At 50.8% G+C, this 25543-nt stretch overlaps 4 protein-coding genes across 6 annotated transcripts; 2 read left to right on the top strand and 2 right to left on the bottom strand.

The window, feature by feature from the left end:
• Nucleotide 1: 1 nt before the first annotated feature.
• DPAGT1 (dolichyl-phosphate N-acetylglucosaminephosphotransferase 1) lies at nucleotides 2-4790 on the top strand. Of its 2 annotated transcripts, XM_010981351.3 has the most exons (9): nucleotides 2-369; nucleotides 696-816; nucleotides 987-1200; nucleotides 1452-1598; nucleotides 2809-2893; nucleotides 3250-3438; nucleotides 3771-3858; nucleotides 4025-4180; nucleotides 4264-4790. In XM_010981351.3, exons 1-9 carry the CDS (start codon nucleotides 209-211, stop codon nucleotides 4327-4329), a joined length of 1227 nt encoding a protein of 408 aa, XP_010979653.1. In that variant the 5' UTR covers nucleotides 2-208; the 3' UTR covers nucleotides 4330-4790. The 2 variants fall into 2 exon arrangements, with proteins under 2 accessions (XP_010979653.1, XP_031299391.1); XM_031443531.2 differs by lacking the exon at nucleotides 4264-4790 and having other exon boundaries at nucleotides 9-369; nucleotides 3771-3877; nucleotides 4025-4158.
• Nucleotides 4791-4918: 128 nt separating this feature from the next.
• LOC116150196 (histone H2AX) lies at nucleotides 4919-6865 on the top strand. The gene has a single exon (XM_031443532.2). It carries the CDS (start codon nucleotides 5575-5577, stop codon nucleotides 6004-6006), a length of 432 nt encoding a protein of 143 aa, XP_031299392.1. The 5' UTR covers nucleotides 4919-5574; the 3' UTR covers nucleotides 6007-6865.
• Nucleotides 6866-7153: 288 nt separating this feature from the next.
• Nucleotides 7154-14317, bottom strand: HMBS (hydroxymethylbilane synthase). Of its 2 annotated transcripts, none has more exons than XM_010981353.3 (14): nucleotides 14150-14317; nucleotides 11622-11675; nucleotides 11237-11309; nucleotides 10784-10833; nucleotides 10641-10696; nucleotides 10183-10260; nucleotides 9898-9975; nucleotides 9699-9774; nucleotides 8777-8890; nucleotides 8518-8556; nucleotides 8195-8314; nucleotides 7911-7964; nucleotides 7689-7775; nucleotides 7154-7588 (listed from the first exon to the last, which is right to left on the bottom strand). In XM_010981353.3, exons 2-14 carry the CDS (start codon nucleotides 11655-11657, stop codon nucleotides 7415-7417), a joined length of 1035 nt encoding a protein of 344 aa, XP_010979655.1. In that variant the 5' UTR covers nucleotides 11658-11675; nucleotides 14150-14317; the 3' UTR covers nucleotides 7154-7414. The 2 variants fall into 2 exon arrangements, with proteins under 2 accessions (XP_010979655.1, XP_010979654.1); XM_010981352.3 differs by lacking the exon at nucleotides 14150-14317 and adding an exon at nucleotides 13888-14070.
• A 1784-nt stretch (nucleotides 14318-16101) lies between these two features.
• Nucleotides 16102-25295, bottom strand: VPS11 (VPS11 core subunit of CORVET and HOPS complexes). Its single transcript, XM_010981354.3, has 16 exons — nucleotides 25083-25295; nucleotides 24151-24299; nucleotides 23918-24053; nucleotides 23425-23588; nucleotides 22490-22737; nucleotides 21582-21783; nucleotides 21030-21181; nucleotides 20206-20392; nucleotides 19622-19768; nucleotides 19305-19493; nucleotides 19040-19201; nucleotides 18449-18588; nucleotides 18158-18360; nucleotides 17859-18030; nucleotides 16750-16972; nucleotides 16102-16620 (listed from the first exon to the last, which is right to left on the bottom strand). Exons 1-16 carry the CDS (start codon nucleotides 25267-25269, stop codon nucleotides 16456-16458), a joined length of 2826 nt encoding a protein of 941 aa, XP_010979656.1. The 5' UTR covers nucleotides 25270-25295; the 3' UTR covers nucleotides 16102-16455.
• Nucleotides 25296-25543: the final 248 nt, after the last annotated feature.

The following is a 25543-nucleotide window of genomic DNA, read 5'->3' as shown; positions in this document are numbered from 1 at the left end:
GCAGTGGGGCAGAGCCAAGGTTGCTTTATAGAAGCTTGTGGGACAAACGAGGGCGGCTCAGGTCAGAGTTGCTGTGTTTTGCTCAGGCTACTGTGGGAAGACCCAGCCTGTGGGAAGCGGCCGCTCCTTACTGCTGGGGGCTCAGGGCTTCTGCCTGGCTTACCTGTTAGCCAAGGAGACAGCAGAACGGGTCCCCTAGCCGGTCACCATGTGGGCCTTCCCGGAGTTGCCGATGCCGCTGTTGGTGAATTTGATCGGCTCGCTTCTGGGGTTTGTGGCCACACTCACCCTCATTCCTGCCTTCCGTGGCCACTTCATCGCCGCGCGCCTCTGCGGTCAGGACCTCAACAAAACCAGCCGGCAGCAAATGTGAGGGGGCTGCGCTCTGGTCTGGGGCCGGGGGCAGGAGCTGGGCAAGGGTTGGGCAGGGGCGAGGACTGGAGCGCTTGACTGCGCGCCGAGGGAGATGGAGCGCTAACCTAGCAGCTAGTCGGGGACTCTGGTGGGTGAAAGGCAGATCTGGTTAGCATTGGGGTAGGGATGTGGGCGGGAAGGTGGGACCCTTGGGAGTATCTGGGAATCCAGTAGTGGTGCCCTTCCCCGTCCCCAAGTTAGGTTACTGTACTACTTGCACTAGTGAGTGACCACGCCCCCTCTCCTCTTCCCCCTCCACCCGGCTTGCTGCTGGGCCACAGCCCAGAGTCCCAGGGAGTGATCAGCGGTGCTGTTTTCCTTATCATCCTCTTCTGCTTCATCCCTTTCCCTTTCCTGAACTGCTTTGTGGAGGAGCAGTGTAAAGCCTTCCCCTACCATGAAGTAAGTGGGTTAGTGAGGGCGGCTGGCTGGGGCTGGGAGCTGCGAGCTACCTGAGAGAGTTGAGGTTACTTGGGTTGGGAGGGAACGGCTGAGAACGAAGAAAAGACGGGAATTCTTGAAAGGTTAAGTGGAAGTAGGCTGGAGCTGTGACCTGCCCGAGCCTCCCCCAGTTTGTGGCCCTGATAGGTGCGCTCCTTGCCATCTGCTGCATGATTTTCCTGGGCTTCGCTGATGATGTCCTGAATCTGCGCTGGCGCCATAAGCTACTGCTGCCCACAGCTGCCTCACTACCTCTCCTCATGGTCTATTTCACCAACTTTGGCAACACAACTGTTGTGGTACCCAAGCCCTTCCGCCCAATTCTTGGTCTGCATCTGGACTTGGGTGAGTACCCCTACCACTACCGCCCCTGTGGCCCCTATTCTGGTCACCCTTGCCCTGTGAGATATCCAGCAGAACATCCTTCCTAGTGCTCCACTTTCTCCTCCAAGTGTCTCTGGTCTGTGTGTCTCTTTAGATCCTTTTGTTGGCCCTTCATCCAATCCTTTATCTCACCATTTTCCTCAGAAGGATATCCTTAAATTCTCCATTCTACAGGTGGCACTACTTCTTTTCTTACTGTTTTCTCCCCCCAGGGATCCTGTACTATGTCTACATGGGGCTGCTGGCAGTGTTCTGTACCAATGCCATCAATATTCTAGCAGGAATTAATGGCCTAGAGGCTGGCCAGTCGCTAGTCATTTCTGCTTCCATCATCATCTTCAACCTGGTGGAGCTGGAAGGTAGGTGGGATTGGACTGGGGAGAGTAGATAAGTCTGAGTGTTAATAAGGAAGTTGCCTGATAGCTGGCTTTGAGGAATTCAGAAAAAGAGCAATATGTGAGTAATTATAGACGATAAGGGAAGTTATTTACTTTGCAAATAACAACTAAGATTTATTAAATTTGAGAATGAAAAATAGCAACCCTTATTTATAAAGGGATTGGTACTAATAGGTAGGCCTTGGTCTTCTCCTACTGAACATAAATAATTTTGTAGAACCCCCAAATCAGGCAGGGTCACTCTGTGACCATGATAGACTAACTAAAAAACCAGACCTCTCTTTGGGCTAACATGAGTGATTGCTGCTTCCTTTGGATGACAACTCAAGTTCCTCCCACTTCTTGGATAAAAATTATTAAGATGCTAAGGGGAGGAAGGTATAGCTCAGTGGTAGAGTACATTCCTAGCATGCATGAGGTCCTGGGTTCAATCCGCAGTACCTCCATTAAAATAAATAAAGCTAATTACCTCTCCCCTAACAAAACAAAACAAAACAAAACAAAACAAAACAAAGTTATTAAGATGCCCAATCATAGCATTACCCTTGCTGACAGCACCCAGTCACTCTGCCTCCCTGCATCCGCCCCAGAATTACTTAAAACAAATCCTATGACAAGTCTTCCTAACACCTCCTTACTGAGGCATCCCGTGGTTCCTCAGGGTGTGTGGGTTCCCAAATCTCCCCTGTTACAAGTCAGTAAACCCAGCTTTGACTGTAGGCCTGTTTCTGGTGGTCTTTGGCTGATGGACTCCATAAGTGCTTATTAAAGCTATGCACTTTAAAAATGTGCTCTCACTTTAAAATTTGTAACAGCTCTATGTGGCAGGTGTTTTCATCATCCTTTTTTCAAAGGTAGGAAACTGAGGCTCAGAAGTTAAACGTGTCATGATCAAAGTCACACAGTTAGGAAGTAAAGCTTGTATTCAAACCTAGATCTGAATGGTCTAAACCAAATGGAAGACAGTAACTAGTTTGGGAAGAGGTCATGAATGAGGTGAAATATTGAGAATTGCCTGGGTAACATAAAAGGGGTAGTGAGTTCTTGAAACTTGGGAGAGGTGGACAATACAGTTTGGGACAGAATTTAGGGACAAACAAAAGTAGGACCACGATGTGCAGGGGAAATGGCCATCAACTATTCCTTCTTTCTTTTTCCCCTGCTTCCAAAGGTGATTATCGGGATGATCATGTCTTTTCCCTCTACTTCATGATACCCTTTTTTTTCACCACTTTGGGATTGCTCTACCATAACTGGTAAGTAGGCCTGTGGATGGGGGACAGCTGTTTGAACATGTGGCAAGTATGGTCCTCATCATGACCATTTCCCAATGGTGAAGCTGAACCTGTGCATCCCTGTACTGTTTTCTGGGTCTTCAGTTGGTAATATTCTTAAATTGCTCTCTACCCAGCAGTATCTGGGGGCAGGTGCTGTGGAGCCCCCAGGAATAGATGGATTCAGGGCCTTGAGTCCTGGAGAGTTGCTGGGAGAACTGGAATCTCCTCTGAGCCAGAACTAGGGTCAGGGCTAGCCCAGTGCCCAGTGTGTGTGCTATGAGAGAAAGGACTGGTAATGCCTCTTGCCACTGGCTCAGATCCTCTCCCCTACACAGGTACCCATCACGGGTGTTTGTGGGAGATACCTTCTGTTACTTTGCTGGCATGACCTTTGCCGTGGTGGGCATCTTGGGACACTTCAGCAAGACCATGCTACTCTTCTTCATGCCTCAGGTGTTCAACTTCCTCTACTCACTGCCTCAGCTCCTGCATATCATCCCCTGCCCTCGCCACCGTATTCCCAGGTAGCCGATTTGGGGCTTGAAAGGGGTATCATAGCTTTTTCACTTGGGACACTTAAAGCCAGCCTTACACATTCGCTGGGTAGAGGGAGTGGACCCAAGGAAGGGCTAACTCTTTCCATGTGGTTAGCCCTTTATAAATTACAGAGCACATTTATTTGCACGATCTCATTTAATGTTCATAGCAGCTCTGATCACACAGAAGCAAGCAGCAGAGCCAGAAATAGATCTCAAGGTGTTTGACTCCACATTCAGTGCTCTTCCTATTAATTAACCACAGTGAAGAGAGTTCTTTGAGTAGTGGCTCAGTCACATGAAGCTCTCTTCTCCTGCAGACTCAATACCAACACAGGCAAACTGGAGATGAGCTATTCCAAGTTCAAGACCAAGAGCCTCTCTTTCTTGGGCACCTTTATTCTAAAGGTAACAGGGTAACAAGGAGGTAAGGCTCTAGGCTACCATTCTGAATTCAGGGAATGGGGAACCTAGGCCTGCATCAGATCCAAGGGGAATGTGGAAGCATTAAGCAGATCGCCATTCCTGGAGCATAGGTATTAGCTGAAGTTCTGTCCACTTCTGGTCCCTCCAGGTAGCAGAGAGCCTCCGGCTAGTGTCAGTGCGCCAGAGTGAGAATGAGGATGGTGCCTTCACTGAGTGTAACAACATGACACTCATCAACTTACTACTTAAAGTCTTTGGGCCCATGCATGAGAGAAACCTCACCCTGTTCCTGCTGCTACTACAGGTGCAGTGCTGTTGGGAACAGGGTTTACACCTCCTTGCATCCCTTCATCTATGGTTCTGACTCTAGTTTGTTTCTCCTTGCAGGTCGTGGGCAGTGCTGTTACCTTCTCCATTCGGTACCAGCTTGTCCGACTCTTCTATGATGTCTGATTATTGCCCTTTGCTTCATAGTCTCCAAGGTTCCTGACTCATGCCCACTGACCTCTTTTGGACCAAGACTGCCTCCTGGCCCAGGCTTCTCCCACCCTTCATTGTCCTCCTTTTGTCCTCAGCATTTCCTGTCCCATAGGATTATTGCCGTCCTGGGCCTTTCTTGCCCTCTAATGACTGTTGATTGGACTTTGCCTATGGCTTTTCTCAACTTGCCACTCTCCCTCTCCATCCCATCCTTGCAGCCTCTTAAGGTGGGCTACTGTAGCTTTTATGCAGTTACAACTCTGACACTCAAGGAATATGTTGGACCTGGGGACAGAACCCTGGCTAGGGATAGGGACACAGGTTCGAAGGTGATGACTTGACATTTGCCTATAAATTAAGAATTCTGATGATTAAGAACAGACTCAGGGGCCAGGTGCTCCCAGTGGTGACAATAAAGTGTTGTCATTTTCTTATTGTTGTTTCTGCAGGTGTATTTCCTATATGGGCGGGTTGATTGAGTCATTTCCTCCAAGAGGATGCCTTGCTCTCTGACCCATCCTTTTTCTTTCAGTACGTCAGGCCCCTTATAGCAGGAATTGAACAGGAAGAACTAAGACCAGACAGAACATGTTGAATAAATATTGAAATCTTGCTTCTTGGGTGGCATAGAGGGCCATAAGATTGGCGTTACCTGGTCTCTGGTCTGGGGCCTAACTTCCAGGGGGTCTCATTCCTTCCCTTTTTCACTGTCTTTGCCGAACAAGAGGGAGTGACCAGACCTGGAAGGAGTGGTAGAGGTAGATTTAGTGTTGACCCGTTTCCTTTAAAAATCCTGGGCCTGCACAGACTTGCCAGAGGCTCTGAAGGTGGCTTCAGACTCCACCCTCTTTGTCTTCCGGTTCTGGTCGCCAGCTGTAGCATTTAAATCTGGCGCGCTTCACATGGATTGGCTACACCCGGGAGTGGTTAGCTGTCTGCCAGCAGCTCCTCCTCGCCTTTTTCCCCGGGCAAAAGGTTTTCAAATTCGGCCAATCGGCGGGCGCGTTCCTTCAGCCGAAGCGCGTCACCGAAGGGTTAACCGCAGCCAACCGGAGGCGGGTATTAGAGAAAAGAGCCAATCAGGAGGGCGCAGGGGGTGTGCCCTGGGGGCTTATAAGGGCGGCCCCGGGGCGCGCGCGACGGCAGTTGGACTGCGGCGGCCGGCTGTTCTTTATCCTTGCGAGGCATCCACCTCACCGTTTCTCTACCTCGCGCAGCATGTCGGGCCGCGGCAAGACCGGCGGCAAGGCCCGCGCCAAGGCCAAGTCGCGCTCGTCGCGCGCCGGCCTCCAGTTCCCGGTGGGCCGCGTGCATCGGTTGCTGCGGAAGGGCCACTACGCCGAGCGGGTGGGCGCCGGCGCCCCGGTCTACCTGGCGGCGGTGCTCGAGTACCTCACCGCTGAAATCCTTGAGCTGGCAGGCAACGCGGCCCGCGACAACAAGAAGACGCGGATCATCCCTCGCCACCTGCAGCTGGCCATCCGCAACGACGAGGAGCTCAACAAGCTGCTGGGCGGCGTGACGATCGCCCAGGGAGGCGTCCTGCCCAACATCCAGGCCGTGCTGCTGCCTAAGAAGACCAGCGCCACCGTGGGGCCGAAGGCGCCCGCGGGCGGCAAGAAGGCCACCCAGGCCTCGCAGGAGTACTGAGGGCGCCCGCGCCGCTACCGCCGCCGCCCGGCCCTCCCCTCGCCACCACAAAGGCCCTTTTAAGGGCCACCACAGCCCTCACGGAAAGAGCTGGGCCACGTCGGGCTCCGGGCCGGACGGCCGCGCGCTCGCCCCCTCCGCGGCCCCGGCGCCGCCCGACCCGCCCCTCCCCCGCGGGGCTCGCTCCCGCCTGGGATCCGCGGAGCGCGGCCGCTGGAACGCCACTCGGCCCCGGGGCGAGTACCTCGCTCGTGACTCGGCGGCCTTGGCCCCAGAGTGCTGATGGGCTGCGGGGAGGCCGCGGCACCTTCTGGAAGGCTGGGCCAGCCGCGCTGACGCAGGGCCTGGGCGCGCGGCGGGGAAGGTGAACGATGCGGACGGCCGCCGGCGGGACCCCGCAGCCACGGCCGCGCGCTTTGCTCTCCAGCCCGGTGCTCCAGCCGCGACTTCAGACGGGACTCTGCTTCCGGCGGTCGAGGAGTCGATCACATCATTTGCCCTAGCGTCCCCTTTGCTGCCAGATCCCAGGCCTTGCACGTCCGCGCTCCTTCCATCTCCACTCGCAGGCCTGTGCGCGGCGCGGACGAGACACTTCAGCGTGAGCGTCTCCCATAGGAGTGGGGGTACCCGGCCTCCAGCCGGTCCTGGCGGGCCCCCGCCCCGCTCCCCTCCCAGCGGGTCCACTCGGCAAGCCAAGCACCTAGATACCAGCACTAGTCCGTTAATCCCGGTCTGGACTGAGCCGCCATTGGCTTCGAAACTGGAATTTTGCAGCTAACCCATCCAAGACTAGTACTTTAGGTATTGGGGAATTTCAGATGGACTAATTTTGTTTATTAAAGGATTGTTTTTTTTTTAATGAGGTGTCTTCATTTTGCAAAACGGTGGTAGAATCGGTGACTTTGTAGATGCTTAAAAGTAGTGGGGGAGGGAGGACTATCTAAGTAAGGCTCAACTGGAGAGAGACAAATCGTAGATTATAAGATTATGGCCCTCTCGGTGTTTCCTGGGAGACAATCTATTCTGTTGCAAGATGAGACTACTGAGACAAAGTGTGTTCCAGGAGAACTTTGTACAGGGGTCCCAGCCTTAGATAAGGAGAAAAGGGTTTTGTGTGTCCTTAATGCAACCCCACCAGAAACAAAAACACCCTCAAATGTGTTTTATTAGTAGAATTGGTTACATTCAAAGGCTGTGGCTTATTAGACATTTTCTCTAGAGGTGGAGCCTCCACCTGAGGAGGCAAGGCAGTAATTAAGGCCCCAAGGTGAGACGAGCCTATGGAAGCCTCTGCAGTTCAGTCCCCTGGGGTAATCACTCCCCAGGGTAACAGTGAGAATGGGGCACTGAGGGCTGGGATGTAGGCACTGAACAGCAGCAACCCAGGCATCTGTGCCCCACAGACCAGTTAGTGGGCATCATTGAGTTGCCGTGCAATGTCCAAAATGTTCTTGGCTCCTTTGTTCAGCAACAAGGTGGCCAAGCTTATTCCCAGGTTCTCGGCAGCCAGCTGAGCTTCTCGTGGGATGTTCCGGGCAGTGATGCCCACAAGCTGTGGATCATCCTCAGGGCCATCTTCATGCTGAGTGCGGGAGGGAAGGAGGTAGGATTTGGTGAGCACGAAAGGGGAGATAACATGTAGATGTGTTTCTTACCCCTCCCTCACCCTCCAGCCTTGGCACCTGGGCAGGGACATGGATGGTGGCCTGCATGGTCTCTTGCATGCTATCTGAGCCATCCAGACTCCAGACTCCTCCAGTAAGGTACAGCTGGGAAAGAAAACCGTTGCCTCAGTATGCTGTGAGAGGAACCTGCTTAAAAACCTGGCCTCTTTACTGGTAGCTCAGGATGCACAAGAGAAATGCCAGTTCTTTCCTTGCCCTCCCACCCATCTTCCTGTTTACCTGGCCATCCTTCATGGCTGTATGCACTGCCACTGGCACACTGCAGCCTCCTTCCTGCAACGGGAAGTTCTGTGTGTGAGCGCCAAGGACCTTTACCACCCTGTGACCAGAGACCTCAGACACAGACCCCTCTGAGGACATAACAAAGTGAGGCAGGGGCCCAGACCTGGGTCCTGTCCATACATCTGAGAATGAGTTACCACTAAATACAGAGCATTCATTTGAGAACTCTCCCCACCACCCTTCCCAACTCCCTAGGTCCCCACACCTCCACAGGAGCCTACCAGGTGCCTCAGGAAGGCCCGTTCAGCAATGCAGCGAAGCAGAGTCTCTGGATCATGCAGCACACACACCAAATCCAAGATGTCCTGGTCCTTGGCTCGGACTTCCACTGCCAGGGCCCCCTGATGGAAATACAGCCTAAGACATCAGCCCCATCTTTCTCCAGACTGGAGCTAAGGATGGGAACCAGCCCACCTCCACTTGCTTCCCGAGGGCCTTTTGGGCCAGTAGCCTCCCAAGGCCTGCCCCTTCCTGGGAATGTTTTCCTTGGTTGAGAACAAAAGAAATAGGCACATCAATTCGCAGCTTCCCTGGGCAAGCATACCTGACCCACAGCATACATGCACTCCTCGGGATGCAGGATCTGTCAGGGCAGAACAGGCAGTCAGAAGGGTGGAGACAAGTGCCTAAAAGCACAAGGCAGTGAGATGGGGCTTCCCTAGTGAGAGTCTGGCCTCTGATCCCCAATCTCCTCAACCTGGGCCTCATTTCCAGCTTGGAGTGTTAGAAGTAGGTGTTCAGAAAGAGAATACAGGCAGGAAGGAGATGAAGATTAACTGTGGGGGGAGAGGGACAGGCCTTACCTGCCCCACCCGATTCTGCCAGCCCATGCGCTGCAGGCCAGCTGCGGCCAAGATGATGGCACTGAACTCCTGCAGCTCATCCAGCTTCCGAAGCCGTGTGTTGAGGTTTCCCCGCTGTGGAGAGACGCTAAGGCCGGCAAGTGCTGGGAAGCCTGGAGCCTCATGCTGTTCCAGTGTCTGAGTCTATCTGCTAACTTCTCACCTTTGAGTTCTCAGCTTAATGATAACAGCTAACACTTATCTCATACTTACTACGTGCCAGACACTTAAGTGCTTTACAGATGTCAATTCATTTAATTTTCACAACTGTATGCGGTTGGTAGTATGATCGTCTCCGTTTTACAGATGAAGAAAATGATACAGACGGGTAAAATAACTTGCCCAGGGTTACAAGACCTCTGAGAAGCCTTCTCTGATCCCTAAATGTGTGTTTAGATGTTCCAGCTAGGATCTTCCAGAGAATTCCCTACTTTGTGCACTGGAGCACTTAGCAAATACTGTTTTGAAAATTAGTTTTACAAACATATAACACTGTAAAAATCAAAACAACATAGTGGGGTACAAAACAAAAATGGAAGCACCCTCCAATTCTCCTGCCCTGAAGTAATCACTGTTCAGTATCACTGTGTATTATCAATACCCAGTTGTCTGTCTCCAGAACTAAAATGTAATCTCTATATAAGCAGGGACAATGTTGATCTTGCTCACCATTATCTCCAGTGCCAGGCACTTGCCTGGGGCTAAGAAAACATGAAAGGATTATGAATGAATGGATGGATGGGTGGATGAATAAGAGAACAGAGAGTACACTGCAGCCATGGGCCACTTCCTCTGGAAGCCCCGTCTATTCTCACAACTCCCAGGGCCCTCTGGACCTCGTCTTCCTCCTTGGCTGCTGCCTCCTCCCTCGTATAAAGGATACAATACTCTTGAACTCCAGATGTGGAAACTTTCTCTGCAGCTGGGCTGCTCTCCGCAGGGAGCTGGTTCCCACCACACTGCTCAGAGAGAGGGTTTAAAATGAGATTTAACCCCAGGCAAGCACTTTTCCTTTCCTCCTCCTCACACCCCTCTGTCTTCTGTGCAAATCCCACCAAGATGCCTATCCAGGCTCCACTCACCTCTTTTCTGGCAAGGTTTCTAAGGTCTTCCCAACAAATTTGGGGTGAAAGACAACAGCATCATAAGGGGTCTCCCGCCTGGGGATGGAGGGAAGATCACAGAATGAGGAGGAGGTCTCAGTTCAGGTCACTTCCAGGCTGTCTCAACAGTCAACTAATTGGCATTTTCTGAGTTTTCTGCCATGCTTGACACTCCTCAGGGCAAGAAAGACAGCCCAGAGGCAGAGGGCCAAGTCCCAAAGCCAAGGTTAACATGATTCCATGCCCAGTGCCCCTGACTCTTACTTGCAGATGGCTCCAATGGTGAAGCCAGGAGGAAGCACTGTGGGCAGGTCCTTCAAGGAATGAACAACCAGGTCCACTCTAGAGGGATGGGAGAGAGACAAAAAGAAGGGGTCCAAGCAGTAGGCCTCCAGCCCTTTTCCACTCACTCCTGTCTTTATGTCAGTGTGGAGCCCAGAGCAATTCAGGAAACAGGCCTTCATAAGACCCTGGGACCCTGAAACCTGCTCCCCTCTTCTTGTCCCTTCTACCCACTTCTCCTGGCCAGTCCTACACTCCAGGCAGCCAGATGGCTCAGGACCATGACACTCTTTTTCTGAGGCCTGAAAAACTCACATATGAGCCCCTCACTAGCCTATCCAAGCGTTTAAGCCCAACAGTCTAGCTGATATCCAGATCCAAGGCACACTGGGGTCACAGCGAGAACCTGGGAGGGCGCCATGTTCCCCTCTTTCACTTACTCATTCTTCTCCAGCGCGTGTTCCAGCTCCTTGGTAAACAGGCTCTTCTCTCCAATCTGTTGGGCAAGAAAGAGCCTCAGAGTGAAACTTTTGGGGGAAGGAAAGAGGATGGGTGTAAAGGATTGAGTGGAAAATGCTGTTACCTTAGAGAGTGCAGTATCAAGAATCTTGTCCCCTGTGGTGGACATAGCAACTGAGGAGAGAGTCAACCAATCAGACACCCACTGGTCACCATTTATTGAGCCCCTACTGAGCCCAGCACTGTGCTAAGATTCACGGCGGATACGGAGGCACATAAGCCCCAGTCCCTACCCTCTGGGAATGTATGATCTAGGAGGAAGACCAGAGACACTCATAAAAAGACTCAAAGCAGAAGTTAAATGCCAGGCTAGCCCAGGTAGTCCAGAGCTGGAGGTATTCAGAGGAGGAAAGGGCCCCCAAGCTGGGGACAGCCAAGAATTTTCAGAGGCAATGGGATCACGCTTTGGTCCAAGACAAACCCAAAACCAGTGTTCTCCCTTCTGGGAGTGGGAGGGGAGGTGGGGGGGATAGGTAAAGGCTTCCCATTAGCTTCCATTTCTGTCCAGAAAACTCACTGATTTCAAACTGCAGGCCTGGGTACAAGGCTTTCAGCGTTGCCACCACACTGTCCGTCTGTATGCGGGCCAGCTGGGGACAGAAATTCAGGTTAGTCCTGTCCTCTGGCCACTACACTAAGCTCAGACTTTCATAGGGCAGGGAGATCCTGAAGGGACTGGAATTCAGAGAGAGGGTTGAAGGAGCCCACTATACCCCAACAACTTCCCCAGCCCAGGGACTACCTTCCACAGAATGCAATCTGCCATTCTGCATGGGATTTAATACCCAGTCATCCCATTTCCTCCACCCCTAAGCTGCAGGGAACCCTCCAGCCCCCGCAACTTATAATACTGTGAACACAGAATTCTGACAAACCTCCTCCACCCTGGTACCGGCACTCACCTGGCTCTTGCGGGTACCCACGCGAATCACTCTCATCTTTGGGCTGTTTTCTTCCTGCAGAAAAAGTCCCCAGGTCACAGTCCCTGCTATTCTTCGTGTTCCTCAACACCTTGTCCAAGAACCAGAATCACTGGCTTGTAAGAAAGGAACCTCAGCCCCTGGCCTGGGGCCAGCTGAGCCTCGGAGTGGGGAAACACTCCAAGACTGGTGTCTTTGCCTCCCTACTACCTTCTGCCTCCTTACAGATCCAGAGAAGCAGAGACCAGAGGACCTGTTGCTGTTCTTGCTGCAGTAACCAGGACACTGAGCCCTGAAGCCCATCCTAGCTAAGGCACTGGGAGTGCTGCACAAAGACAGGTGGATGGAGAGATAAGACCCATCAGCCTGGCCCCAGGGAGGGTGGGGCCTGCAACAGGCAGGGGCAGGGCAGCTGGGGCCACACTGGGGAACTTGTGCTGAGTCACTGAGGACAAGTTCTGCATCCACAATAGAGCAGCACTCAAGCTTCAATGCCACGTAGATGCCGTAAGATCCCACACTTGCCACACTATGGATCCTGTAATCTGGTTGGAATACAGACGTAAAGGACTGGGGTTAACAGATCTGATGTATAGTCCTGCTCAGCCTCTTGGCTGGGTGACCTTGAGCACACATCATTTCATTTGTTCATCTATAAACCTATTTGCTCATCTATAAAGTGAAGAAGTTTGCACTCAGGTATATTCTGCCTTTGATAGTCTACAAGACTAAGAGGCTGAGCTGCCTAGTGTCCATTTACCTAGATTGTGGCCTCTGGTTTCACCGGCAAGGAAATATTAGGATGTCAGAGACCAAGCCAAGAACTCAAAGGGACATGCCTCTTCCTCTTGCCAGGGCACCTTGGACAAAGGTGCTCAGCGCAAAGCAGGTAAAACTGGGTTCTCCAGCCTGAGGTCCTATTTCTTTCTAGATCAGACAGTAGCCATTATAGAGACTATCAACTTCCCCTGTGCTGGGACCCTCATCCTGTGGAGTTCTACAGTCTGGCATTTGGGGCCTCTGCTGCTGGAGTTGACAGCTGCCTGCTCATGGACTCTAGTCTACTCCATGGCTATCACTTTTCCAATAAATAAACCCTGGGGCACCCTGAGCAAATTAGGCTAGGCTTGAAATGCTAAACATGGCCACTAAACTTCTGGACCACAGGGAGCCCAGAGAAAGGAATCCAAGGTCCCAGAAACGGCTAGGTTCAAGCAAACTCTTAATCTCACTGATTCTGCACAGCATATTCAAGTCAAATTGTTCCATTAAAAATTATTTATCGAGCATGTATATTTTACAGCTACTGCTTTTAATCTTCATAACAACCTATCAGGTAGACAAGGCAGGCATCTCTGGGACCATGTTACAGAAGCAAAGGCTGGCTCTGAGGAGTGAAGTGATTTGCCCAGGGTCACGTGGCTAATCATGGGCAGAGAGCTGGAGCTAGATCTCAGTCCTCTTACTCCTCGTCCAGTGCTCAGGAATGTCTGCAATGGTGAAGAATTCCTCTTCCTACCAGCAGGCAGGACAGGGAGAGATAAGCAGCTGCCCCACCCCTTTCTTATCTCAGGCTGAAGTAGGCCTCCACAGGCTCTGCAGTTTGCATCTCACAAGCCCAGAGCTGGGCCTGCAGGCTAGGAATAGGAAGGCCCAAAGTGGCTCCCCCATGTTCGTAGCCCAGTGGTGTGTCTCAGATGGGGGCTTTGAGAGTAAGCTGGGGCTGGGTGACCATTAAAAGAGTAAAAGGGGAGAAGGTGCACTTTCAAGACTGCGTGCAGTTTGGAGACTTCGAGGTATGCTCTCCTCTCTGGATCCAAAGTGGAACATCTTCCCAAAGTGGCTGAGTTTCTCCTGGAACCTGTCTCGTGTGAAAGGAAGCAAGGGAATAGCACCCTGTTTCCTGCAGGTTAATTTTCCTGGACTGGGTCACGAAGTCGAGAGTCGTGGTTGCCAAGCCTGACGGAATCCCATCTAGATCCTTGCCGGAACGGGGCTCCGTTCGAGACAATCCATCTACTCTTAACCCCGCCCCCACCGCTCCCTGAGTCCCCTAAGGCAACATTGATTCTCTCAAGGGCAACCTAGCTACTGGCCCTTTAAAAACTACATGGACCGGAAAAAAAAAAAAAAAAGACAGATAATCGTGCCGACCAATAAGACGACGGAGAGTGACAACTTGGGGCCAATCATTGCACCCACTAGTGCGGAAGACCCAAGTGGCGAGGGTCACAGGCTCAGGACTCACCGCCTTTGCGGCCGCGTTGCCGTTACCAGACATGGCTGTGCACGGGAGGAAGACCAGGGGCTGCCGCCAAGGTCCGCCGGATCCCGGGGAAGCCGAACCCCGGCCGGCCCGCCGGCACCTGGCGCACGCGGGGCTCGCGCTCCTCCTGCGGCAGCACACTCCAGGCTCTACGAAGCGCCTGCGTCACTTCCGGCGCCGCCCCCGGGGGGCGTAGCCCCTCCCTGGGCGGGAATTAGACCATTCGCCGCAGAGAAAACCTTACCTTGGGTTACCAACCCTACTCCGCCAGGCTGACCCCGGCCACCGGATTCTCGGTGGTCTCGCTCTTCCTCGTTTGAGACCCAGGCCCAATTGTCCGTTTCTTTTACCTAGACCTCGATCTGAGCCAGGAATACTGATGGCCAGTAGTTAAGATACTCTCCCGGGATTTCCCCACAAACTGAATTCCTTGCAGTTGTCTCCTACACGCAAAGGGATCGCCAATGAAGCCAAAGGTAGGCGTGCCCAAGAGGAAAAGGATATTAACTCTACAAATGCTGCTCTGGAAATAAAGGCACCTTAAGCAACTTGCCATGTACCCAGGCTGGATTCGGCATCAACAAATAAAAGGGTCCTGCTCCTGAAAGTTAGTCATCTGGAATTATGCAGCTTTATCTTTTTAGCTGTGGCACAAGCAATTAGTGCAGCTTATGTGGCGCTTCTGCTACAACCCTGAAGTAGGCAACGTTTCTATTTTTAAAATGAGGAAACTGGCTCAGCAATCAAAGGTCATGCCTGAAGACAAATAACTGTGAAATGGGAGTGCGAACACATTATTAGTTTAGTGGGAAAAGGGCTTGTTAGTAAGTGCTTTACCCACTAACGTTACTAATAACCATGTATTAACTATTATACAAAGACCTGGACACCTGTCACTCATACCAGGCCCTGAGGCCCAAAGGATTCCAGCCTTGATTATCTGTGTCTTGTTTCAAAAGCACCTGGTACTTGACAGAAATGTTTTGCAGCTATACTTTAAGAGGTGTGCGGTGGTCAACAGCCTTGAACAGGTTCTGACCTGACCACAGGAACGTGCCTAAGGCAGATGAGACCTGGAGGTGTCCCAAAGTTAACTTCGCTTCATTACCATCCTAAGAACTCTGTCCAAGGAGGGGCTCTGTACTCTGCTAGGCACAATTCTTGCTGTGTACAAAGAAGCGTGGAAGACCGCATGCCACCCGCTGCCCCCGTCTGCCCCAGGAAATCTCTGCCCCTTTCCTACAGCCCTAATGACATGTCTGCCTCCTACCCCTCAAATTCCCTTACTCCCCTGCCTTCGGGGAAAGGATTCTTTAGAGCACAAGCTCTCCCTTCACCATTCCTTCATCAATGAATGAATTATTTCTGCTCTGCTATACTGAATCTGGTTTTGTTTGACTGGTATTTGTGACTCCAGGTGAAAAACCCATTGAGGGATCACTGACCCACTGGGGATCAGAAACCCAACCACTGATTGGCTACTCAGGCCTTCATAACAGCTGTACCAGAAAGATGTTGTAACTCCAAGTGTACAGATGAAGAAACCAAGGTGCAGGGAAGATTAAGAGCTGCCCTAAGTGAAACTAGGATTCAGATTCAGGTCAGCTGATTCGAGGTCTGTATTCTTAGCCACTACCAATGTAGTGAACTCTGCCTCTTCTAAATACTACCTAAAGGTCCAAATTACTTCAAGTAAACAAACCCCACAGGAACAATTTTACGACAGGCAGTGTAACCTAAATTATACCCACACACCTATCAACACAAACCTCAGGTGACGACTTCAAGCAGGGAAAATGTTTCAGTAAAGACCCTCTATCCTGCTTATCATCTGGTACTGAATACGGCAAGGCACCAAACCACCCATTATGAAGGCAAGCTTAAATCCAAGACTCCCAACCAGAATCTGCCTCCTGCTTGAATACTTTATCCACACAACAGCCACAGAGACCAGCCAGGCTGAAGAGCAGGGACCGCAGTGCAGGCTGCTGTTGGAGCTCAGGCCTCAGGCGTTTGCAGAAGGTCTTCAGTAAACTGAACCCTGCTAGATGCCACAGGCCCCACCCATTACTGGAATGAGGTCTTGTTAACATCATCTTTAAGGAACTCTGTAGGAAGGCAAGTGGGGCTCTAGGAGAGCAGAGGGAAAGAAGTGCACCTTGCACAGTTAAGAATCACCAGGAGGTCTCCAGAATAAATCCTTCAGGCCCGAAATCACTATATTCTTTTATTTATAGACTCTGGGAGCCAGGAGCCAGCACAGCCTGGTGCTCTTGGACAGAGAATAAAGCAGCTATTGTCCACTCTGAGGTTGCTGAGGTGCCCTCCCCCGCTGATCTGGAGCGATCTACACAGCTCAAAAAGCCAACAGGAGGAATGGCGGGCTGGCCAAAAAGAAGCAGGCAGGAAAAGAAAGCCCCCTAAGTCCTGAGGGCTATGGCATCAGAGAACAGTGGAGTCCTGGGCATGGCTGCCTCATTCCTGTGCAGCCCTGCCTCCCCGTGTTCCTGCAGCTGTGCCTCCACCATCGCACCCCCTCCCACCCGCTGCCTAAGTGCCCCTCCTGGAGTGCATGAGTAAGTCCCGCTGCAGCCCAGCCTCCAGGCTCGTTGTCAGCCTGGCTGTGGGAGGATCGGTCAGCAGAGTCAATTTGTTGAAAACACCTCGGCCAAAGTAGTCAGCAATCACAGAGAAGCTGTCGTTGGAGCACTTGAGCTGCAGGGAAAGAGAGGAAGAACGAGTCAGAACTGAAGTGCCCAGAGGAGGAGGAGGAAAGAACACCAGCCCCTCCAGCACTGGCCGCCTCCCCGAGGGGCAGGAGTCACCTGGCCCGCTCATCCCTACCTGGTGCTGGAACTGATCGTGGAGATCTCGCTTCTGTTCCTGGGCCCGGATCATATCCATGACCTTCCGGTTTTCAGGCAGGCAGGTGGGGCAGTCGGCGTCACTTTCTGAGTAACTCTCAAAGCAGTGTTGGTGGAAGGAGTGGCCACAGAGAAAGTGGACTGAGGGCAACTCCAAGGCGCTATTACAGATGCTGCACTTGGTCTTCTGGAAAATCTTTGGACTACAGGCAAGAGAGACCAGAAAGGAGTGGCGAACAGCGAGGACAGGGCCAAGAGCCATGTGGAGGGAGAAGGCAGCTAGACTCAGTGAGGAGAGAGAAGTCCCTGGTAGGGAATTACGAGGCCCCGCTCTTCTTACCATCTAAAGGAGGTCACGTGAGGACCCCACCCTGGGCCTGCAGGGAGTCTCAACATGCTCCCAGCAGGTCCACCCAACCCACTGTAGGGGGATTTTTCTCTTTCCATTTCCACCACTGCCACTAAATTGTCTTTTTGGTCTTTACTCAGATGTGACCCTTTCAATGAGGCCTTTATTCAGTTTTCCCCTTAGAACTTATTACCATCTAACAAGCTACAATATTTTGCTTATTTAACGTTTACTGTCTGTCTCTGCTTCCACGATATAAGCTCCACAGAGGCAGGCTTTTCATCTGTGTTAAGAACAGGGCTTGGGACATAATGGGGGCTCAGTTAATATCTGTGGAATGAAGAAACTGTTGTTCTCTGATAAAAACTTTACAGAGTTAAGGGCAGATAAGACTTTAAGAGTGGAGATTAATGTCTACTATACACGTGTCTCTATTATCCATTTTCTGTCCAAGTTTCTACCTCTGAGTACTTCCCACCACTCAGATGTGTGTCTAGAAAAGGTTAAATACAGGCATGTACAGAAAGAAAAGTACCTGCTACAAGATAATATCCTCCAAATTTCAATAAATAACATTGTGTAATTAATCATTCTTTGGAATTCCTCCATTAAAAGAGATCTTCGAGGATGAAATGCTCAAACACACTCCATACAATCCTCTGTCTGTGAAAACTATCTAATGACACCCTGCAAAGAACAAGGTTACCCCCGCACACCTCCGCACCTCAGATGCCAAGTACCTGGCCTTTAACTCCTGGATCTCCTGGCGGATGCGAGTGGTCTCCTCTCGGTAGCGCCGCACCCGCAGCTCGTCCTGTGCGATCTGCTGGCTCTGTTTCTGCAGTTTTTGGACCAGGTAGTCCCGGATGACAGACAGGGTGGCAGTGGAGTTGTGCGCCAGGGTCTGCACCACTGAGATTGGGGACCGGGAAGAAACAAGACCATGAACTGAGCAGTGCTCTCTGGATAGAGCTGAAGGGCCCCCACCCTGGAGCCCGACTGTCCGCAGCCGGCACTACCGCCCCGTCCTCCCGAGTACCTAGAAGGGGTGGCATGAGGTTCTTGCTCTCGATGTGCTTGAGCACGGCTGCCACGTACTCCTTGCAGTCCTCCTCCTTGCGTGCAAAGTAGCTGAGCGCCTGCTCCCACAGGGAGGGCTCCTGCTCCCCGTGGCGCTCGCACACGGCGATCACCTGCCGGTACTGCTCGTGCTGCATGTGGTAGTGCATGATCTGCTGGAACCTGGGCCGGGGCAAGGCGCACCTCAGGGTCCGTCCCTGGAAAGTGACTCGGACACATCCCCCCTCCCTGAGATCCCCCAAACTCTTACAGTTTCCCCTGCTCATAGAGGTAAAGGACCCCATCCTGGAAGTCATGCATCTGGCAGAGGACCAGGGCCTTGTCAAAGACGTTGCAGAAGCGGCCACTCTTCAGCAGGGAAATGGCCTCTGCATGAAGCTTCTCTTTGACCTGGAGGAGGAGGAGGGGAGAGCTGCTGGACATCAGGGGAAAATGACGAGGCCTCTCAGGACAAGGCAAGACAACCATCTCTTCGCCTCAGTCCAATTTCCTCTTCACGGGGGACCATTTAGGCCCCAAGGGTGAGGTGTTATGGTCTAAAGAAAGCAGCAAAGGGGGAGGGTACAGCTTAGTGGTAGAGTGCATGTTTAGCACGCACTAGGTCCTGGGTTTAATCCCCAATACCTCCATTAAAAAGAAAGAAAGAAAGAAACGAACTTTAAATCACCAACCCCCAAAAAGAATTTTTTTAAAAAGTGCAAAATCAATAAGACAGCTTAAAAGAAAAAAAGAAAAGTTTAAAAAAAAAAAAAAAAAAGAAAGAAAGCAGCAAGAGGCAGCCATGAAAGCAACAGGAGCAGTGTCTTTCTCCAGCGCCTCCGGCAGCTCTGCCAGGTCTCACCTGCGGATCCTCCTCATGGGCCCAGTTCTGGAGTCGAAGCTCGAGGAGCGTGTCGTAGATGCCCTGTGGGGAGTCGGGCTGTACCTCGCTCATGTGCTCAAGGAAAGCTTTCAACTCCCGTGGGTTGTTGGCAAAGATGGGGATGAACTCCTCTGAATTGGCCTAGAATGGCAAGGGAGGAGAGGGGAGGCCGAGGGAGTGAGCTGGGTACCCGTGCCCCTAAGGTGACCCCTGTTGCCCAAAAGCCATTCTCCCTGGGCCTCACCCGGCAGCCTGGAGCCTCCCTATCCCCTTGGCTTTCGAGGCTGGGCCGATAGTCAGTACAAAGTCCCTTCAGCAACTGGGTCGTCTCCTCCGGTATGTGGTGCATAAGAATCTTGCCATAGCGTTTCATGTTGCTCTCTGCCTGCTCAAAAGGCAGCTTGCCAATGTACCGGAGGGCTTCCTGATAATTCTATGGACAGATAAAGGCAGAGTAAGTGCATGCTCCTGCCTCACCCATCAGGAAACACTTTCATCATCCCAGGGACGTCCTAGAAAAAGAACAGGGAGGGCCCTGCCCGAGTCAAGAGGCTCGCCTACCTTGATGTCCTCTAGCTGGATCTTCAAGTACCACTCGTGATGGGCATGGTTCTCGGCCAAATAGAGGGCATGGGAGTAGTAACCAGCCTGCCGGAGGACCTTGATAGCTGTCTCCACATCAAAGTGGACTTCACTCTCACTCTTTGTCTGCCAGGGAGACATTAGACAAAACCATTCACCAAGAGGTTGTGGTTGGGGAAGGGAAAGGAAATATGCATCTGATTTTTGGACCAGATTCTTAAGCTAATAAAATCCATGCTTTTATAACACTGTTATCCTGCTTCTCAGAAAGTTTCTAAGGGCCAAATTCTTCCTCTGCCTGTCCTATTAAAGGGACTCCTCTGGGAACACAGGGCTCCCCCAGTGCATTTCCCTGGGCTTAGATACCATGGGAAGTTCTGGCATCATAAAACAAGAGGGGAGACAAGAGAGAACTCACAGGAAAGGCTATTCCTCTTCCAAGTTTATAGACCATGGTCCTGGTCCCCAGATAAGGTCAGCTCTTTCTTCTCCCTGCAGCCCTGGTGGAGCCCCTCATGCTCAGTGGGACCCTTGAGGAATCCTCCACCAGCCCCACTCTGTACCTTGATAAACTCCTCCAGCTTCGAGCTGTCCTTGAGCTTGGTGTAGCAGTTGAGCAGCAAAGTGGTGTGGTCGGCATTGGCCAGGGACTGCCGGTGCAGGGTCTGCAGGTAGGCTGTCAGGTTGTGGATGCGCTGGGCATCCAGGAACTTGCGGATCACATAGGAGGGTTCCAACTTTCCAATGGTTCTAGGGAGACACATGCATCAAATAGCACCTGGATCAGAGCACTTCTCAAACTCTCACGTGCACCAAAATCACTTGCAGATCTTCTTAAAATGCAAACTCTGTTTTAGCAGGTCTGGGGTGAGGCCTGAGATTCTGCAATTCTAACAAAATCTCAGGTAATACTGATGCTACTAGACTGTGGACCACATGAGTAGCAAGGCTCCAAAGCACTGGCTCTTAAACTTAGCTGAAAACAGGAATTCTAGAGAGGTTAGGAAAGAGGATAGAGGATAGACAGGTTCTTAAAACCCCTCATCAGATCAGAAAAATTCCAATACCTAGTATCAAGGGAAGAAAGCGTGGAAGCAAGAGATGAATACCCTTTTCCCTTTAAAGAATCAGGTCAAAGGTCAAGCTAATGTTTAAAATAACAAGTACTCATCAGCTTAAACGCATACTGGTCATATAATATATTTGACCCTAAATATTCCCGTTCCAATAAGGTATATCATCTTCTCACTTGAAGCATCACAGTTTCTGCAGGAAGAAAGAACAGTTCATAGCGGAGTCCACACTCCTTTCCCAAGCACAGGTTTTAGTCTATCTGGCTGCTGGTCCCTGCACTGAGAGCTATTTCCTAAAGCGCCTCCAGACTGACCGAATATACTGCTGGACAGCCCCATCGTGGTTGCCCTTGCTGTACAGATGGTCCCCATACTGCATGAAGATCTGTGCCAACCCATCACTGTCCAGATGCTGGCTCTTGGCCAGGTTAATCGCCATCTCAAATAGGTTCTTCTTAAACAGCATCTGGAAGGGAAGAGAGATTAGAAAACTAGAAGCAGCAGTCCTGAGAAGACATCTTCCCAGAGCACACCCACAACACACAAGCAGCCAGTCCTGAAGCTCGGATCTGACTAGATCTTAGACTGGGCGGGACCTCTCAGATACCCCCAAGATCGACATCGCCTCACCTCACAAGTTCTCTGCAGGCAGGCAGAGTGGACCAAGAGTGGGCTCAGGCTTCCAGCCTCTGCTTCCCTCTAACGCCTCATCCCAGGCCACCGACTTTATAATCCTACCCTAAGGGAGCTGAGTATGGCTGTGACCCAAAGGGAAGGAAACACCCTGGCCAAGGCGACTTGGGGAGCCTGTTCCTAGAGCTGTGTCTGGGTGCCCGTGGCCAGCTCTGGGAACCTGGTGGCCTTGCCTCCAGTTTGGTCTGTGTGTCCTTCTCCTGCAGTGCGTGGACCCGCCCATCCCGCGTCAGCACGTACAGGGAGCCCCACTCAGCAAGAACATCCACTACATCCTCAAAGACGGCACTGTAGGCTATGAACTTGTTGCACAGGTCATAGATGTTGAGAATCTGCTTGTCGGAGCTCTGGGAGTCCCTGCTGGTAAACTCTGACCTGTGTGGGAAAGAAAAGGCACCGGATGTTTGTACCACTTCTGTCTCAGCTCCGCTACGTTTCCTTTCCCATGACAACTTTGATGCTGCCCATCCCACCCGGAACACATCACCGCTCTGGCCCCTCTGGCAGTTCACCCTGTAACATGAAGCACTGCATAACATACAGACCTGGCCTTACCCTTTAGGATCCTATAATTAACATTGTGTCAGATGGCAAAATTAAGTATGTTCAAACATCTACTCATTTAATGAATACTTAGTGCCTGGTGTACGTAGAACACTATACTTAACACTGAATGAAAACAAACAAACATCTGACAAGGATCACTCTCATTATGCTGAGGACTCTGCCGCCCTTTCAGGTGGCTCAGAGAAAAAAATGCCCTGTCCTGTATGTACTTCCCAGCACTTTCCAATTTCTCCACTACTCAACCCCTTGTTCTTCTACCCAATTTATTTCGACTAGAGAGTAAAAAAACCCAACAGGAGGTCCAAAGATTTCCTGGAGCATTCTAGGGCACCAAGGCTGCTCAGCAAACGTCTGTAGCAAAACACACACTTATCAGTAAAAACATTATAACTGACTCTAGGCGTAAGCACAACCTACGTAAAACCAAAGTAGGGGAGTGACAGAATCCAGGCATTAGGAGTTTAAGATCAGGTTAATTCTGGGGAACAAGTCCAGCCCTCTCCCTTTCACTTACTTGGGAGAAACCTTCCGGTCACGGGAGACAATGACGAGGTAGCCTCTAAACCAGTGAGCAATGAGTTTATGGCCCTCGAAGGCAAAGCAGGGCCCACGTTCATCAGGCTGGTACAAGTAGACACACTCATCCCCCGCCACTATGAACTGCAGGTCCTGAGAAGGGTCGCTTAGAGCTGAGCAGCGCAGGCCACAACCATGGGTGTCCAACTCCACACGAGGGTAGTCCTTTCCAGAAACTATGTAGGACTGAGAAAAGTAAGAAAGGGGTTAACAGGCTCCCTATGAGGAGGGGGCATGTAAGCCTTTCCCAAGGTATCCCCAACTCCATACTGACTCTCTCCACTTAATTCTTAGCAACTTAAGACTTCCCCTGGCTGTTCTGCCTTCTCCATTAACCACCATCCTTCTATTAAATATATAATTAAATATATGTTTTCTTTTCTAGTACACACTATCACTACTCACTACCAGTATTCAACAAGTAAGAGAATTTTACTGCTTTATCAAAAAAGTATTTAAAAAAACTACTGCTGAGTAAATCAAGTACACTACAATAAAATGTAAAAAGAAAAAAGAAAAAAAAGAAACACAAGTTTACGAAATAACCTAAACAAACAATTGCTGAGAGTAAGCTGTTATAAATTAGGAGCACCAGGAATCAGAGAAATTAAGCAACTTGTCCGGTATCACTTAACAAGTTAATTAGTGAAAAAACTCAGGTCTTTTACTATAAGCCCAAGCATTCTTTTCCTAACTCAAACTCTTCCCAGTCTCCTAAATGAAGATATAAAACATTAAGCTGGGCAAATGATTCAAGGCTAAATGATGAAAAATTTAAGAGTCCTACCTCTCTTGTAAGTTCCTGATCCCAACCCTCTGAGCAACAGAGAAGCCCTTCCTGCCTGCCCCTAGAAGTGGAGGCCTTGGTAATACCTGAACGTTCTCAGTTGTCACAACAAACAAGTGAGTGGTCTTTCCTGCTTGGCGAAAAGCCAGTCCAGTGACAGGATAGCTGCCCTTGTGTAAAATCTGGGTCTTGCTATGCCGGTCCCGGGTAATGTCCCCTTTGTTCAGTGTAACACTGCCATCTGTGAAACCTGGAGGAGAGCAGGAAAGAGCACTTTATTGAGGCTGAAAAGAACAGGAAGCACAGAAGGGGAAAAAGACCATTTGAGGCACCTGTTAGAAGTGACAGTCTTTCTCCTGATACCCAACTTCTCCGACAGTTACCATGAAGATCAGGACTCACTGACTCATTCTCAAAGAACCAAACTAAATGCTTTCTCATCCTAAACTTGAAAATCTCAAAGGCCTCAGTTCAGTACAAAGTGGTCTCATGAAAAGGGTGAAGATGAGCTGCAGAAGCAACTCTGAAGAAAATCTATCAAGAATCATAGGATGTTAGCTTCACCTTCCTTCTGCTTACCGATGGCCATAAAGTTGAGATTTTCATGGACAGTCAAACAAGACACAACAGTCGGCTCTGTTCCTGGGATGGCAGGGAAAATTCGAGTGCAGAGTGGATTACCGCCATCTCTCTTCTCCAGGTTCCAGATCTTTACCTGTGGACAGACCTCAGATGTGTGAATGATAGTTGCCCTCCAACAACCAACCACTCCCAGGCTTCTGGGTCTTTCCCGTTTCTTTTCTAGGACTCACCAGGGGGTTGATACCCTCTTCATCCTCACCAACAGAGGCCAGAATATTGTGCTGCTTCAGTTGGTACAGGTGTGTCACCCGTAGTTTGTAGGCCTGGAAACCTGTAAGCTGTAGGGAGCGGGGCAAGAACCAAATCTGGCCTTCCATATGTGAAGAATAGTCAAGGAGCCTCCTTTCCAAGGAGAGATACTTATATTTAGGCCAGAACCAAAATAACAACTAACATACATACAATTCTTTAAAATTTTCAAGCGTTTTCCCACATATTATCTCCTGAAACTCCTCCTCTTAGAAAAAGAGTAGAAAAGAAGGCCATAGTTTAGTGGCAGTAATATGAAGAACAAAGCAGCAAACTCATGGTCTCGTTTAACTTCTCACCCACAATACTGGGCAGGGGGTATAATAACACCATACACACTCATCTTTTAAAGCCAACTTGTAAACAACAAGGACCTACTGAATAGCACAAGGAACTATATTCAATTTCTCGTAATAAGCTATAATGGAAAAAAATCTGAAAAAAATGTATGTATGTACATATGTGCATAACTGAATCACTTTGCTGTACACCTGAAACACTGTAAATCAACTACAGTTCAAAAAAATTAAAAAGTATATTTAAAAAAGCCAACTTGCACCCGTTTTTGACTGATCTTAAAAACAACCTTGCCACATTGTTATTTTACACCCCTTTTCCAGGTAAGGAAATTGAAGCCTAGAAAGGTTAAATGACGTGCCCAGAATTGCTCCCTCAGCTGGCAACAAGTTAGAGAACAGACTTCCTCCTTTTCCCCTCAGACCACAGAAGGAGTGCTGGGCACCAATCTAAAGGAATGGCACGGAACACGAACCCCTCTGATGGACAGCTTTCATCACAGCTGAATCTCTTCAGGGATCCGGGAAGGGAAGAGACAGCTCCAGAGGAAGGATATCTCCAAAGACTAGGCTCCCTCGGCCTGAGTCGCAGACAGTGATGCCAGGAGGGAGGCAAAGGAACTTGGATGCAGCGGGTCCAGAGGCAGGCGCGGCCCCGGGGGCAGCCCCATCACTACCCAGCGGCTCTTTCACCAGCTCCTTGTCAAAGAAAACGAAGCGCCGCCACTGCAGGTAGGCCGCCATCTTGGCCGCAGGCCCCCGCCTCCGCGAGAGAGATCACGTGAGGGGTGCCGGCGGATCACGTGAGCCGACAGCGTCCTGGAGCCTGGGTGCACCAGCCTCTCGGGTCCGGGTGACACCTTCCGGCTCGCTGCTGGGAGAGTGGGCGGGGCCGCGAGAGGCAGGGGTCCCCGCCCGCCGCTCGCTCCGCAGTTCGGGATTTTGTCCGCTCTGTAAGTGCACTGGCTGCAATGCTTCTTAAAAGCTGGACCTTCACCTCTTTGAGCATCAGTTAATT

The sequence above is a fragment of the Camelus dromedarius genome, chromosome 34 (genome assembly GCF_036321535.1).
Source record: "Camelus dromedarius isolate mCamDro1 chromosome 34, mCamDro1.pat, whole genome shotgun sequence".
NCBI lineage: Eukaryota > Metazoa > Chordata > Mammalia > Artiodactyla > Camelidae > Camelus > Camelus dromedarius.
The sequence above is the reverse complement of the archived record's forward strand: the minus strand, read 5'-3'. Positions and strand labels throughout refer to the sequence as shown.

Coding starts and splice junctions, on each gene's coding strand:
- LOC116150196 (XM_031443532.2), top strand. CDS start 5,575: ATGTCGGGCCGCGGCAAGACCGGCGGCAAGGCCCGCGCCAAGGCCAAG.
- VPS11 (XM_010981354.3), bottom strand. CDS start 25,269: ATGGCGGCCTACCTGCAGTGGCGGCGCTTCGTTTTCTTTGACAAGGAG. Junction 18,589..19,039: donor CCCATGAGGAGGATCCGCAG/GTGAGACCTGGC, acceptor CTCCTCCTCCAG/GTCAAAGAGAAGCTTCATGC. Junction 18,361..18,448: donor CTCTATGAGCAGGGGAAACT/GTAAGAGTTTGG, acceptor GCCCCGGCCCAG/GTTCCAGCAGATCATGCACT.
- HMBS (XM_010981352.3), bottom strand. CDS start 13,920: ATGTCTGGTAACGGCAACGCGGCCGCAAAGGCG. Junction 8,315..8,517: donor GCATGTATGCTGTGGGTCAG/GTATGCTTGCCC, acceptor TATTTCCATCAG/GGGGCCCTGGCAGTGGAAGT. Junction 7,776..7,910: donor CAGCCATGAAGGATGGCCAG/GTAAACAGGAAG, acceptor TTTCTTTCCCAG/CTGTACCTTACTGGAGGAGT.
- DPAGT1 (XM_010981351.3), top strand. CDS start 209: ATGTGGGCCTTCCCGGAGTTGCCGATGCCGCTGTTGGTGAATTTGATC. Junction 1,599..2,808: donor CAACCTGGTGGAGCTGGAAG/GTAGGTGGGATT, acceptor CTGCTTCCAAAG/GTGATTATCGGGATGATCAT. Junction 3,859..4,024: donor TGGGCACCTTTATTCTAAAG/GTAACAGGGTAA, acceptor TGGTCCCTCCAG/GTAGCAGAGAGCCTCCGGCT.